The sequence below is a fragment of the Babylonia areolata genome, chromosome 20 (assembly GCF_041734735.1).
Source record: "Babylonia areolata isolate BAREFJ2019XMU chromosome 20, ASM4173473v1, whole genome shotgun sequence".
NCBI lineage: Eukaryota > Metazoa > Mollusca > Gastropoda > Neogastropoda > Buccinidae > Babylonia > Babylonia areolata.
The window spans coordinates 10,577,249-10,592,426 of record NC_134895.1 but is presented as its reverse complement, the minus strand read 5'-3'; the positions used below and the strand labels follow the sequence as shown (position 1 = coordinate 10,592,426).

The 15,178-nt window shown below is 41.9% G+C and overlaps 3 protein-coding genes across 3 annotated transcripts in view; 2 read left to right on the top strand and 1 right to left on the bottom strand.

Moving 5' to 3' along the window:
* The window catches only part of LOC143295110 (protein irg-1-like), a 3,285-nt gene extending 1,757 nt beyond the window's left edge, over positions 1-1,528 (bottom strand). Inside the window, exons 1-2 of the mRNA XM_076606672.1 lie at positions 1,156-1,528; positions 413-564 (exon numbers count right to left, since the gene is read on the bottom strand). Of these exons, the coding sequence (XP_076462787.1) occupies positions 413-564; positions 1,156-1,351 (348 nt within the window). The 5' untranslated portion in view covers positions 1,352-1,528. The remainder of the gene's footprint in view (positions 1-412; positions 565-1,155) is intronic.
* A 73-nt stretch (positions 1,529-1,601) lies between these two features.
* On the top strand, positions 1,602-6,359 carry LOC143295109 (protein irg-1-like). The gene is made up of 4 exons (XM_076606671.1): positions 1,602-1,738; positions 2,640-2,829; positions 3,899-4,050; positions 5,166-6,359. Exons 2-4 carry the CDS (start codon positions 2,643-2,645, stop codon positions 5,481-5,483), a joined length of 657 nt encoding a protein of 218 aa, XP_076462786.1. The 5' UTR covers positions 1,602-1,738; positions 2,640-2,642; the 3' UTR covers positions 5,484-6,359.
* A 1,973-nt stretch (positions 6,360-8,332) lies between these two features.
* Positions 8,333-11,496, top strand: LOC143294774 (NADH dehydrogenase [ubiquinone] iron-sulfur protein 5-like). The gene is made up of 3 exons (XM_076606251.1): positions 8,333-8,465; positions 9,998-10,253; positions 11,267-11,496. The coding sequence occupies exons 2-3, from the start codon at positions 10,062-10,064 to the stop codon at positions 11,357-11,359; spliced, it is 285 nt and encodes a 94-aa protein (XP_076462366.1). The 5' UTR covers positions 8,333-8,465; positions 9,998-10,061; the 3' UTR covers positions 11,360-11,496.
* Positions 11,497-15,178: the final 3,682 nt, after the last annotated feature.

Below are 15,178 nucleotides of genomic sequence, written 5' to 3'. Positions count from 1 at the left end.
ATTTCAGTGGGCCGACAGTCTTTCACTGACCAGCATACTCGCCGGCAACAGTCAAGGGGTTAATAGTGGTGAAAATATGGAACAAACAAATCACAAGGAGGACAGTAAAAGATGGCATACAATAACACACACACACACACACACACACACACACACACACACACACAACGAAATCAAAGCAAGCATGACTGGTTAAATAATCAACTTTCGACTACTTATAACACACACACACACACACACACACACACACACACACACACACACACACACACACACACACACACACACACACACACACACACACACACACACACAAACAAACACACTGCCTGTGTGAACTGTCACATGCATACTCATGTCTGGGGGGAAGCGTAGATTCAGCACAGGGGAAAGCGGTGTTCAAAGAACTTACTTTCGCCATATTGCCCCGTTTGACGATGTTGCTACACTCATTGTTCCAAGTGTCTTCCTGGAAGTTCTGCACCTTGCGACCCATCTTCTTCTGGAATTTCGGGTCACTGCTTCCTAGTATCTTCTTGGCGGCATCTTCATCACCAAACAAAACTGCAACATATACACACAGACATACACCGTTAAAAATGACAACGGGGCCGCACGGCCGGGTGAAATGCTCGGTGTTTAGCCGGGACTCGACTGACGCTGGAATGCGGGGCCCAATCCTCTCCTTCTGCCGTTTTATTTTACCTTTCCCAACCAAAGACACGTACGTCCGTCAGTACCCATTCACACCTAAGTGAGTAGAATAAGGAAAATCGGAGTAAAGTACCCTCCCTGACAACACAAAAACCATGCAGTGACGGGGCCTCGAGAGGAACGACTCTGATCACTGCACGTGGTAAACCGTGGCACTGGATTGGTAGTCAAACGATTCCGGCTGCCGAGGCGACACAGCGGCAGAGACGGACAAATTGTACTCGGAAATAAACTGAGAATTAACCCCCCCCCCCTCTCTCTCTCTCTCTCTCTCTCTCTCTCTAGGGCGAGGGCTGGATGTTAAAAAAAAGCATGTTACTTGCTTATCTATTACCCTCGATGATAAAAATTTTGTCTTGTCATCTCTCTCTCTCTCTCTCTCTCTCTCTCTCTCTCCCTCCATGGGATTCGACCACCACAAAGACTCCATGGAGCCAGTACCTGCTTTCTGGTGCATCATGAACTGTTCCGCACAGTTGTAGGCCTGTCCATCCACTTCAAAAGTGACAGGGTGCCATTGACTATACGGCGAGGCCGATTTCCAAAAGAATTCGTATTTTTGCCGAGCTTCCAGCAGGCTGGTGGCATCGTATTCCGTTGGGTCTACTGCTGTGTCGTCTGCTACAGCTGACGCCATCTTGGACTGAACCGCTTGGAAACGGGAAACAAATGAAAACGAGACAAACCCACCGACTTTGCACAAACCGGATACAGCTTTGTTGGCCCACAGCACGTACGATTTTCCGCTACTTCGCTGTTCTTACAAAAATATAGTCTGACTGATGGCACTTACAAGGAAGAGTCAGTCATTATAAAGGAATATGAAAAAATTATGATACGAGTTTCACAAGCATGGTGCAACCCCTTCGGAATGCGTAGTGTTACTATTAATAGCTACCACAGACTTCCGTTCTTTCTCATGTTATTTTTTTCTCTTTTCCAAAGCCACACAACTTACCTCACGCACAGTCGAATTCAGACGCGTTGTCTTTCTGGACACATTTGAACAACCGTGTTATTCTTGGTAAGTGTGGTACCAGTGACTGATTTTTACTGCATGCGTGTGCACAAAGGCTTTCCCCCAAACAGTACAACGGGCCTTTGCGAAGCGTTTGCCATTCGTCTGACAGAAAAAAACACACACAATGAAACTGCAATTGCGTTGCACTTACGCATGTCGCCGTCACTGAATTGAATGCATGTTCATGCGTACGATTTGGTCTGCTGTTCAGTAATATGAGGAGGTGTGTGTGTGTGTGTGTGTGTGTGTGTGTGTGTGAGTATATATGTGTGTCAGTGTGTATCAGTGTGTGTGTGCCACAGTCAGTGTGTGTGTGTGTGTGTGTGTTATTCACGGCTTGATTCACTGAGCCGCTCAGTCCACCAACTTGATGTGCAACTGACGGCAATACTGACTTGTGAGAGGTCCACAAAATTAAAATTGTCTGCAGTGATACTCTGAATCGGCCGAGTCTGTGGGTGCATCTCTTTCCACTGGCACGGCATTGATATGAACAATCGACTGGACTGACACTGAGCCGGCATCACTGAGTCTCAGTGCAACCGACTCAGTGAATAATGACATCAATCTATAACTGCTCAGTGCAGCTTGGCAAAAGTGATGATGATGGTACTAGTAATTATGATTACAATGTTGAACGTTGATTTAAAAAAATGATGATGATGATGATGATAATAATAAAGAGACTCGAGAGAACCCCCACCCACCCACCCACCTATGCATTCCATCAGTTGCATGTCAGTTGACTGGTCATAATTAATGTCATAATGAAGATGGCGACTTTGAACGATGAAAATAAAAGAGACCCACCCCCATTTCCTTACCCCCCCTCCCCCCCACACACACCCCTTTCCACTGACCCCACTACGCACCACACCTACCACTCCCCGACCTCTTATTTCAGACAATGTCAAGTCAAGCTCCGTCCAAGAAAAATCAGCCATCGGGATCTAGCCCAGCAAAGGAAGAGAAGGAAGAGTTCGAGTTCTTCTTCGGCAACAAGTCCCCTTTCAGCCAGCATCACCCGGCCAAGTTTGACATTGATGGGCTGACCTACAACTGTGCGGAACAGTACATGATGCACCAGAAAGCAGGTCTCACTCTCCCTCCTTCTGTCGATGCATGATGATCGGGATGATAACGATGACATGATGATGATGATGATGATGACTGATGATGATGATGATGGTCGTGTTGGTGGTGGTAGTGGTGGTGATGATTTGGTCAGTTTCATTGTTCGTAATGTGAATGCTAATTGACGATGCAGACGCACTCACACACACACACACACACACACACACACACACACACACACACACATGCGAGCGCGCGAGCTCAGATACGATGCTCACATGCACTCACACATATCGTAGTCACACCGGCACTGTGATCTGACAAGTCATATGGCAACTAGCTAAAGATGAACTGAAGAATCAGCATGGGTGCGCGAGATATCATGCATTTCTATGGTTTTGAATAACGTTTACTACCAGAAAACACTGCCGGTGATTTTACGTTCCTCACCTTGGATTTAACAAGTTTGATTTCGCATTCCAGCGATTTTGCATGACTGCAAAGATTAACACCGTGTTTTGAGGACCTTCGACTTGAAGGTGCTGATCAGAAGGGTATGGTCAAAGCTGCATGTGTCCGGAATCAATGAGGTCACCAAGTGATGAACAGCTTATATACGCTGAAAAAATTAAATGTCAGTGATTGCGAGATCAAAATTGACTGATGAAAATATTGCCGTTGCGCTACATCTAGGTAGCATATCGGTTGCAAAAATAATTTAGTCCTCCAACTCTTAGTGTTAAGCTCCTCAGTTTCGAGAGTAAGTGATGAATAACTTATTCTAAAAAAACGGCAGCGATTGTTGGAATGCGCGTTGAAAATATTGTCAAAGCTACATAAGTAGCGTAGGACCATCGGTTTCAAAAATAATCCTTCAGACGTAAAAGTTCTCCTGTTAAAGCTCTTTTCGCCAACAGTCGCTTCAGTTTTCACACACAATTAAACTGACACGTGTAGTACGGAAAAGAGTAAGGTCTTCCTTGCACACAGACACACGTCTTAGAAGTTAGTGATTGGAACAGCTGGCCCGAGTCATTCAACAATGAAACTGAAGTCAGTGGAGTTGGCGTGCCGTGCGGGATGTTTCAGTGTTGTTCAAGGATGCTGCCATGGCGAAGAAGATCATGTCCAGCAAGAACCCAGTGGAACAGAAGAGGTTTGGACGCAAGGTGCAGAACTTTGACAAAGACATCTGGGCGGAGCAGTCCAAGGTCATCGTGAAGAGAGCTAGCTTTGCCAAGGTAGGTAAAGTATACAGCCGCCAGTTGAGGTTCAGCGAAGAGAACTAATTAGAATTGTCATGTTTGGTGAATTAATTTTTATGCTCATAAAAAAGTGGTTTAGTAGCTTATAGTTGTAGTCTTTCGTCAGTTTTGAAATGCCTATGAGATTTTATTATTTTCTATAGGAATTGTCTATGCCCGTATTCAGTTATTCACAAAATGGAATTTATATTCTAATCTTGAGAAGACTCATCTCATATAGGGAAGTAAAGAAGCCGTGTCCTAGCTGTTATTGTAAGCCTCCATAAATTTGTGTCTTGATTTCTTTTTACATCTGTCAGTTTCTCATTACTACTAGACGAAGTAGACAGTGATTTTCTCACACAAGAAAGCACCGTGGCTGAATCGGTGTCAGCTAAGTTGGCATTACACACACACACACACACACACACCGTGACACACACACCGTGACACACACACACACACACACACACACACACACACCCGGCGGCACACGCGCGCGTGCACACCGACACACGCATACAGAGAGAGACTCGGAGAGAGAGAGAGAGAGAGAGAGAGAGAGAGAGAGAAAGACACACACACACACACACACACTGCTGATACACACACACACACACACACCCACACCCGGCGGCACACACACACACTGACACTACACAAACGGCACAACTGACCACACACACACACGCACACACACACTGACACACCGCACACACGCACACACACACACACACACACACACACACACACACACACACACACACACACACACACACACACACACTGACGCCGGCCGACTGAACTAAAGAACACACTGCCGCCGGCGTCAGTCAGTAGTACCACTGACTACTACTACTACTACTATTGACTGCACACACACACACACACAGAGCAAATGCATGCACGCAGAGCAAATGCATGCACAGAGAACACATGCATGCATATGGCTTCTGTTCGGTTTTCTATTGGTTGAAGCCTACTGCTCACTATTCAGTCAATCATCACCCCGGGCCACATTTCCTTTGCCGTTCTTCTTTCGCCCCTTCAGTTTTGCTTTTTGTACGTCACTCAGTTTTTTCATCTTGTCAAGTTCGCTGTCTGTCTCACAGTTTTCCCAGAACCCAGAACTGCTGAAGACGTTCTTAGCTACACACCCGCGCACCTTAGTGGAAGCCGCCCCGAGAGACCGACTGTGGGGAATAGGTCTGGGAGCTTCCAACCCCAAGGCCAGGGACCGCTCCCAGTGGAGGGGACGTAACTTGCTGGGACAGATCCTCACAGAAGTGCGGGAACAACTCCGACGAGAGCTGGAGGAAGAGGAGGAGGAGGAGGAGAAAGAGGAGGAGAAGAAGCAGGGAGAAAAAAAGGAGCCGGGAGGAGGAAATGAAAAAGAACGGGTTAAGCGCCCCACAAAACAACGGCAGTGAAAATGGACTGAAATGAAGGCCTGGACACGTCCGAGGCGGAACACAACTACTATGACGTGACGACTGATGACAGCTGTCTCACTAAGATATTATTCTGATGTATCAATAAAACCTTCATGAGACTTGCTTTGCCAATGCATAAGTAAGGGTGCTATAAAGCAAAGACGAACAGGCAATTAGTCCAAATCAACACTTTGCAAGAATTCTAGTAATGTATAAAATGACTCGATGTCGATAGTCGGTTATACACATCTATGTGATTCCAGCCCATTAAATGTATTTGATTGCTAACGGCTTCGTTCGCATATATCTCTCTCGCTCTCTTTCACTCTTTCAAAGTATCATTCTTGTATCCCGGTGATTTACACTCAGGCGTTTGTTTCTCCTTTGAGGGCTGGATGGGAATGAGAAAAAAAAAGAAAAGAAAAAAGCATTGTCTTGATTGTCTTGCTTACCGTGGGCTCTATTACCATAAGAACATAATATGTATTCATTTAATTTCAAATCAGTTAAATTCTGTGTGTGTGTGTGTGTGTGCGCGCGTGCGCGCGTGTACTATGTCAGTGTGCTGTAAAATGACTATGGACTCGGAAGGGCAGTCGGTAGAGGATCATGATTTTTCTTTATAATTACTTATGACAGATTTGGGACACGGTTTCTGTGATCATGCGTAAGGGTGCATGTGATTGCTGACAGCCTTATTTGACCTATTAGCACATAGCGAGCCCGTGATAGTACGAAATAATTTTCATGTGGATTAATGAGCATTGTCATTGATTTGAATTGATGGTAACTATATTGCTCCGCGTCGGCCACTGCCGGGTGCATCATACTGAATTGTCCAAATGAGATGAATTAAAGTCTTATTGAACTCAACTGACTTGAACTGAATATTTGAAGACTGAGAGAGAGAGAGAGAGGCTCACTCGGAAATTTTCAACACTGTTGATCAGTATTAGGCCAACAAAGCCTTGCCTGTCTTTCCACTGAAATTCCTCAGGGCCATACACATTTGGAACTGAAGGCAGGAATTTAAGGCTTCCTTTCTAAGTTATATCCCGTCCCCCTTCCTCTCCCAAACCCATCCCACCCGAACCCTGGGACTGCCATATTCTTCGTATTCTTCACGCACAACGAACCGTCGTATATCTAACCTGATTATCCAGTAGCTCATCAGTCACAAGATGGTGGCCGGCCTTCATTGCGCCTGCTACTGCTCTGTACTACCGTTGGCTACTACTTCTACCAACTGCTTAGTGTTGATGATAGTCACTGAACCGCAGTATCATAACACATAGTAAGGAGTTCGGGGCACTTTACATGAAAGAAAAAAGTGATAAATTACACCAGTCACCTATGACCTCTCTTTCTCCCAGTCTCTCTCTCCCTATCCATCCACCTTTCATGCATGCAAGTTGGCAGAAAAGGGGCAGTCACAGTGCCGTAGAACTGACATAGACACTAACGCATAGACACTCATGTCACTCAGCTGTTTCCACGTTGCCAACCATGAACCGGAAGTCGACTTCCCTGACTTTCTTTCAAAATAATGTCTTCAGTGTTCAACGCTTCGACGGAAGCAATTGATATGTAGCTTATTATCATTTCCAGGGAATATGTCTTCTTTACGACAAAACGGGAGTTGTAAAGTCCGTCAAAACACAAAACATCAGTCAGAGTACATCTTGCATTATATGCCCTCTTATCAACTGATAAATAAATAAATGATTGGACAAATAGACTAACTTGAATAAACTAACAAATGAACAAACGAACAAAAAACAAACAAACAAAAAAACCCTTAAAAGAATAAATGAACAAATTAATAGATCAATAAACCCAAAGCTACGTTTCATACAGCTTACACATACAAAGAAGTTTTCAAAGACTGATTTTTTTAACAGTTGATGAAACGAGTAGCTTGAGAGAGACTAGTTACAAACAGACTGAGTTAAATCATATGAATATAACGAAGAAAGCTTACATTTGAAGCCGTAAGCAGTGAAATGTGTGACTGATGAACAATGAGATATAATCCAGTATGAAAAGTTATTCCATTCGCCCTGAATAGCAGAACTCTTGTTTGTGCAGCCAAAGTGCACACCGGGGACACCTGGCGGCCATGTTAATTGATGCGTACAGAACACATGTTGTTTGTCAGTGCCGGGGAAAGTAGTCAAAGATGGCTCAATGGCACCGTCCCTCTCCGACCTGAGTTTTTATTTCTTCATTAACAAATTCATTTATTTATCATTTATTTATTATCAGCAAGTGCTTCCGAGTCCGCTTCGTCCTCTAGATGCCGTAAATATATATATATCTCTCTCACGGTGTTCAAAACACACCCGGCATGACGTAGTCATAAGACGCCGACCGATGTTAGTGTCTTTGCGAAGAAGTAAAAGAATGAGAAGAACTTCAGTACAGGATTTGCCACTGATAAAAGACGGGTTTCCAGTAGTGAACAGCGTCCCGGGGGCGAAGACGGAGTTTGACGGATGACTGCATAAGACACACACACACACACACACACACACACACACACACACACACACACACACACACACACACACACACACACACACACACACACACACATCAAGACGGAGTCTCAGTGACTGATGAATGGATATGATGCGGAAGGTTGTTCCAGATATGACTGAGGAGCATCAACACACACACACACACACACCCGACGGCACACACCGGCACACACTGCACACACTCAGTGACACACACCAAGTCACTCACACCTCCGTCCATCCTTACAAAATATTCAGTGACTGTACCAGACATGTTTCTTCAGTCTGTTTATATGGAGAAGGTCCAGAAAAAATACGTTCCACAGAAAATATAAAAACGTGGTTTTCTTATTGTCCTGTCGTCAAGTTCATGTTTGTGGCTTGCGGTTCACCATACTTTCAGTGACGTATTTCCGATCAAACTTGAATCAACTTCCGGTTGGTTTCGACCTTGGAAGAGGTAGGTACCAGTGATTAAAAAAATAAGAGTTTTTAAAGTCAAGCTGAGGAGCAGGGCCTGCATACTTTTGAATATAGTTATTTATGTGTGTGTGTGTGTGTATGCGTGTGTCTGCACACACACTACAGTGTTCTGTAGAATGTACTCTCTGTGTGTGCGTGTGTCACTGTGTGTGTGTGTGTGTGTGTATGTTGAAGTCGAAATTTTTTGTCGTCTGCTCCGTCTTTCCTTGATTCTGTGTTTTACAGTATGTGTGCAGACGTTAACGAATAAATCGACACTGACCTATTTTTGTCAAGTACTGAGAGACAGCTGAAAGCCTCAAAGAACGCAGACTTGACTTTTATTCATTATTCAAGACTGTCAGTAGACCAGACCTATTTCAATACTCACTAACGCAATGAATCCATGAAATGGCATTGAATCCAAAATTGGTGTTATTCATTCCATTTTCGTTTTGTTATTCCATTTTCTGCGCCATTACAATGGCACTACTCCCACACCGCTCATTCCGAATCCCCCATACACAACCACATCTAGGTTCATCAGTCGCAGCCCCAGCGCCAGCAGTCCACTGGGATCTATTGATGTTAGGTCATCAGGAAGCCACACATCAGAAGAGACCCAGCACTTTATTGGTGTTCAGTAGTGTTTGTTCTGATTTAACATACTTGGGACACCACCTACTGAGACCGCTATTTACAACAATAATATCTTAGTCACGGAGCCAGACTGAGTGAGCATTCCCCCTTGGCCCCCTCCAGTATGGATCATGGAGACCACCACCATGCCCCCCCCCCCGCCCCCCCAAATCCCCTCCAATGACAGTCCTCACATGAATCTGCCAGATTTGAAGACCTTGACAGGACTCACCCCAAGCATGGGAGTTGAGGGGGATATTGCATTCTAGTGTTAACATGCATGTGTACTGGTGATTAAAATATGTGTGTGTATGTGTTTGTGTGTTTGTGCGCCTAAATGAGTTCATTCCAATGAAATTAAAATTTTTTTCCAAAGTAAGTTTTTAATTTATGCAACGTTTTGAAAGCGGGGAGGAGGGTGGTTTGAAAGATTACAAGGATATATCATATAATTGTTGTATATCGGTTTTTGGCACCAGTTTTTTAGTGTTTGGTTGCTGTTTGCAATTTAATTTTGTTGTATGAAACCAGTGGTGTTGCTTCATATCCTCCATGCTCCAGTGGATATCAAAGGATTAGATATTCTTAATTCTTGAAATATTCCTGTGTGTGTGTGCACACACGGTAGATGCATGATGATTTCTGATTGCATGGGTATCTAAAGAAGAAGCAGGATTCACTTCATTTGTAAGTTAAAGCAAAATGCTGCTTCTCTTTTCACCATAAGCACTATTCCTTGACAGATTAAAAAAGAAAAAAGAAAAGAAAAAACAAAAAAACAAAACAAAAAAACAACAACAAAAAACCCCACAACATATTTTAAGAATTAATTCAGATATTTTAATTTGAATGCTCTTCAAAGTTTGACTTACTGAGTAACTCTGTTTTCAGCTGGGATTTCAAGAGTTGTGGTAGAAGATTAACACCCTAACAGAGCTGCTATTCCCAAGTCACCATGGGAACACCTGCCATGTACACCCCCTTCACCAAGGCCCAGGCGTCCTGGTTCAGCAATCAGGGGAAGCGGTGTGGAGACTTGGAGATGGACTACTACCGCTGCGCCTCTCGTGTGGGGCTGAATCGCTCCCATTTTGACTGCTACAAGGAGTATAATGATTACCTCGAGTGCATGTTCCGTACTAAGCAGGTTGGTTTTCAGACTGGAAAAAATGTAGTTTTGACCCATTTTGGGGGCCAAAAAGCAGGTCACTGCTGAAATTTACATTATGATGAGGTAATTTGAGTAAGGAAATGTTTCATTACTTCTAAGCCGAAACAGTTTGCATTGAAAATGTTTTATTTCTAGGCACATAGGGTGTGTTCTGTGATTTTAGTTACAAGTAAAGTAATTCCATACATAAGTTACTGCATATTGTACTTTGGAGGCTGCTCTTATTTCATATTTTTAGCCTGGTCTCAGGCAGTTGCCATGTTTCTATTTTAATTTCTTTTAAGTTCAAGTCTGTTTTCAGCAGGCACATAGCTGAAAGGTGTTTATTTCTATTTCTGAATGGCTTTTGAACACACACACACACACACACACACACACACACACACACACACACATGTATATATTATATAGTATATAACACAGTTGTGTGAGATGCTTTGTAAAAATAATTTTGTTTTCAGAGTTTTAACTAATCAGACTTGGACTTGGAGAATTGATAGCATCATGTTCCAGTGCTTGGTGCAGGGAAACTTTTGGACATTTGAAGAGCTTTTTGCTAAAAGAACAGAGTACAAACTACAATACAGTTTGACATGGTACAGTATATGACACCAAACATGGAGTATAATACAAACTCCTCCTATAAGAGGGGTATTAAGAAAGTAAAACAGACAGATCTGTACAACGTGTTTGCTGAGCTGCAATAGTAAAACTAAAAAATCTAAAGCAAAATGAATGATATTCAGTGTTTTCTTTTGATGTGTCAGTTCACATGTAATGACATTTTATACATATTTTTGTGTGTATGAAATGCTTTTTATGATGCGAATGTGGATATGATGTATGTATGTTTATGTGACTTTTTCTTTGTATCCATGTGCAACTTTGTCATGACAGCACTTCAGTCACATGCTCTGTCAGTAAACATGCATTTACTTAAATGCTTTTTACATGGCTATGTTTTTTGTTTATTTCGCCCTGTGTTGCAGTTTGCCCGTTACTGCGCCATGCAGGATGAGCGGAAGAAACAGAACCGCCCTTTCCCACCCACCCCACACCCTGATGGAGTGTCCATACTCTGAGGATTGACCAGCTTTTTTTGTTTGTTTGTTTGGAACCGACTGATATTATGTTGGTTCTCTGGTACACTTTGTTGGTGTTCAGCACTTAGTTGTTGTTTTTTTTTAATTCTGCAGTAAATGATTCTTGGCAGAACTTGTACGGACATTTTTTTTGTGTGGGTGTGTGGAGTAAATGGTATACATTAAATCAGCATTGCTTAGGTGAATACTGTGATGGTGTGTTTGTTAGAAAAAAGAAGATAGTAATGAATCATTTTGTTATAGGTTTTCCTTATCATTTTGCACAATTCAATGTTCTGTACACATTCCACTCACACAATTCATAAACTAAAACCAGACATCATCACAGCCATCCTCACACACACAGCTTGTAATATTGCTTAGGAAATGTTTGGAAAAGTAAATATGTCTTGAGATTGATTTTAAATCAATTTAAAAGTGGAGTGTTTTTAAATCAGTGCAGAGTTGGAGTGTTAGGCAGACTGGATAGCAGTGAGGACCAAACTTTCGGGGTAGTGAAGCTTACTCAGGCAGCTGTCTTCATTTTGCGCTTTGGAAATTTAAAGAGCTTTGCACTGGAAGAACAAATAGTATGAGAAGAGTAGTACGTAGAAAGCAGATACATGAACAGAAGTGACCCTTCAAAATATCAGTGGGCAAATAGGTCAGAATGGTGAGAACTGCAACTTTGCATTCACATCAAAATTTATCAGGGATCTGGTGCAGCTCTTTCAAAAGTGATGATACATGACTGCCTCTCATCCTGAGTGCTTCTTCAGCACATCACTAGGAGCAACATGAGTCCCAGACGCTAAACACTTTGGTAATAATACAGTATAACTGGTTGGAGGTGGGTGGGGGGTGGGGTATGCCATGGTTAACACATAATCATGCATTGCTGACGAATGGAAAGGACGCACTGCATTTTTATCAAGCTGGTCCTTAGGATGTTCTAAAAATTCCTGGAACAGACACATAAAAAGAGGTTCTGATTTGATTCTTCTAGCTGATTCAAAAGGCACCGAAGTGGTTTTGGTGATTTGGCATGCCAAATCTGATGTATAATACACTACTCTCTTTTTATTTGAAAGTTTTAATTGCATGCAGAACAAGACATTATTTGATTTGAAGTGACCTAAGTCTGAGTTAGGCCCGGTCCATTAAATGTGAAACAAAAATGATAAACTAGTACACTGCATTTTTGAGTGTTTCGGAGACTTCGTTGGACTGAAGTTGTCATTCAATAAGTATGTTTTGTTATTGTATCCTCCACACCCCAAAAGGGACAAAGGATTAAATTTCTTTGAATCTTTTGATACATATTTTTAGTGTCAAAACAGTCATTAGTAGTTCTGTATCTTGTAACGATAAAACAGAAAGGAACTCTTACTGATTTTGTTTGTTTTACTAGTTTTAGAGCACTTTTAATCATTCCCTGTTAATGATTAAAGGCACAAAATTACAGAAATGTTTCAAGATTAGCCATTTCTTAAAAATTTACCAAAGCTACACATACACACATAGACAGGCACACAGACCATCTGTTCATGATTATTACATTGTCCCTCTTTGTTTTCTCATGCAAGCCCAGATTTGTTTACTTTACACAAGAGTCCATCTTTGTGGGCACAAGTGCCTAAGCTGATTAAGTGAGGAGCTAGTATGGACAGCAGGATTTCTGAACAAACTCAGTAGTGATAGTACAATCTCTGCTGCAGGTGATTGGGAATGTTTCTACTCCAGTCATTGAAAATTATTGTTCAGTACATAAGTAAACAGAATGTTTTTACCCCAGTCCTCATTTACATAAATTTATTGTTTTGTACACAAGTAAGCACACACACAAAACTGTAAGTCATACTAAGTGTTAAACATCATCTGATCTACATCTGATTGGATGTTAATGATTCTAATGTGAGTCCACCTCTCTCCACCCCACCTTGCACTCTTTTTTTTCCCAGTTGGGCCACTTGTGGTTTAGATCAAACAAAACAGATCAACAAAACAAGTCAGATCAACTTTTAATATCTCCAGAGAGAAATTCGCATGGAACCATGTTTCTCATGCTCTCAATACAAACATAAAATATGCACTTAAAGGACTTGTATTTATTTATAATTTTTTTTCTGACTGGGACCATTTCCACTTAAACAGTGAGAGAGCCAAGTGAGCCAACAGTTTGTAATGATAATGATGATGATACACATTTATATTGCATCTTCCTCACATACAGCTCACAACAGTTTACATGAGCACGTGCACACACACATACACCCTCCACACGCACACGCACACACACAAATACAGAAAACATATAAAATATCAAAGATGGAACCAAAACACATGCACACTCGAAAGACTGGAGGGTAAGGGGTTAGGAGGGTGAACTTGTAATCCATCATTCCAAATAACATCATCAGATTTATATATGAAAAAAAGAAGTTAAATAAATACTTTTGTTTTACCATAACATTTTGACTTGGGTGCAATCAGCCACTTCTCAGTTCTTTGCTTGAAGGGAGACAATCTGACAAATCTTTTCCTTCACAACATCCAGATCCAAAAAGTGGAAGTTACAAGGGGCAGAAATAAAATGTAAGCACACTTCAAGATAATAATAACACTATACTTCAAACACATTAATCAATATTGTGTATATTGTATTTGTTTTTTAAATAACACTTTTCTCCATGTGAATTTCAGGCTGCTCTACTGAGGGCGAGTGCATCCCCACAGTGCAGTGCGAACCATATTTTATTACACATTTGTTTTTGTTTTTTACTGTCTGCAAGTGTTTTTCAACCCTTTAATTGCCATGAGTTCTTTAATGTGCATTAAGTGTTTGCACAATAAAGCAAACGGGGAGCTCAAATACATACCCACTTCCCACCCTCTCCCATCCCCCCAACTTCACATATGTACGGAAATCTCTTTCTGAACTCCATAACTCAACATTTTCAGCCTGAGCATAAATATTTTTAAACATCAAAAAAGTTATCTGAAATCCCAGTCACAGTTTTAGGCACACCCATCTCCAGGGCAGAACAGAGAACAAGTGCTTGGGCTTTCAACATTTTGCCAACTTTGCTCTCACTCTGTTACAACTTTATGCTTCACATACAAACATCTCTTTATGCTTATGCTCTCAGTGGTGCACTTAAGAAGAAAGCTGTTCCGACACTCCCTGACGTTAAAACTGATCATTTAGTGAATTATTGAAGCATGTAACTAAACGAATGCAAATGTTTGCATAAGATATTAAGCACATTTAAAAAAAAAATCATGTATCCACGATTTTAAGGCAGAATGAAAATTCAAAATTTTGATTTGGTTCTGTTCTGTCTGGCATTTGGAAGCAGGAGCCAGTGCTCCTCAAGGTAACATTCTGTTTCCTGCCCTCCACATCAACATCGGTCGATAACATCAAAAGCTTCTCTGGCATGGTAAAGTGGCTTGCGCTGCAGACAAATAACCGAGAGCATGCAGGTTTGAAGACCATTGGATGCAAAAAATCGTTTCGGAATTTTTCAGCTAGCTGCCACCCTGAAGACTCAAATGGAAAGACTGGGACCACACAGTAAAGTGGCATCCACTTTAAGAAGGCATCTTTTGGAGGATTGCTAAAATTTCTTGACCAGTGCTGCAGGTGTATGTATTTCCTGGGCCTGCTTGATGCTGAGATGCATTATGAAAGGAAACTTAGAGTACAGCCTTGTCTCTTAGTTACGAATCTCAGATCTAGAATTTGTTTTTCATTCTTTATCAGATATAGAAATATTGTCACCAGTGTTGCCGCCTCTAATGCCTAGCATTTGTTGT

Coding starts and splice junctions, on each gene's coding strand:
- LOC143295109 (XM_076606671.1), top strand. CDS start 2,643: ATGTCAAGTCAAGCTCCGTCCAAGAAAAATCAGCCATCGGGATCTAGC. Junction 2,830..3,898: donor CATGATGCACCAGAAAGCAG/GTCTCACTCTCC, acceptor GGGATGTTTCAG/TGTTGTTCAAGGATGCTGCC. Junction 4,051..5,165: donor AGAGAGCTAGCTTTGCCAAG/GTAGGTAAAGTA, acceptor TCTGTCTCACAG/TTTTCCCAGAACCCAGAACT.
- LOC143294774 (XM_076606251.1), top strand. CDS start 10,062: ATGGGAACACCTGCCATGTACACCCCCTTCACCAAGGCCCAGGCGTCC. Junction 10,254..11,266: donor GCATGTTCCGTACTAAGCAG/GTTGGTTTTCAG, acceptor CCTGTGTTGCAG/TTTGCCCGTTACTGCGCCAT.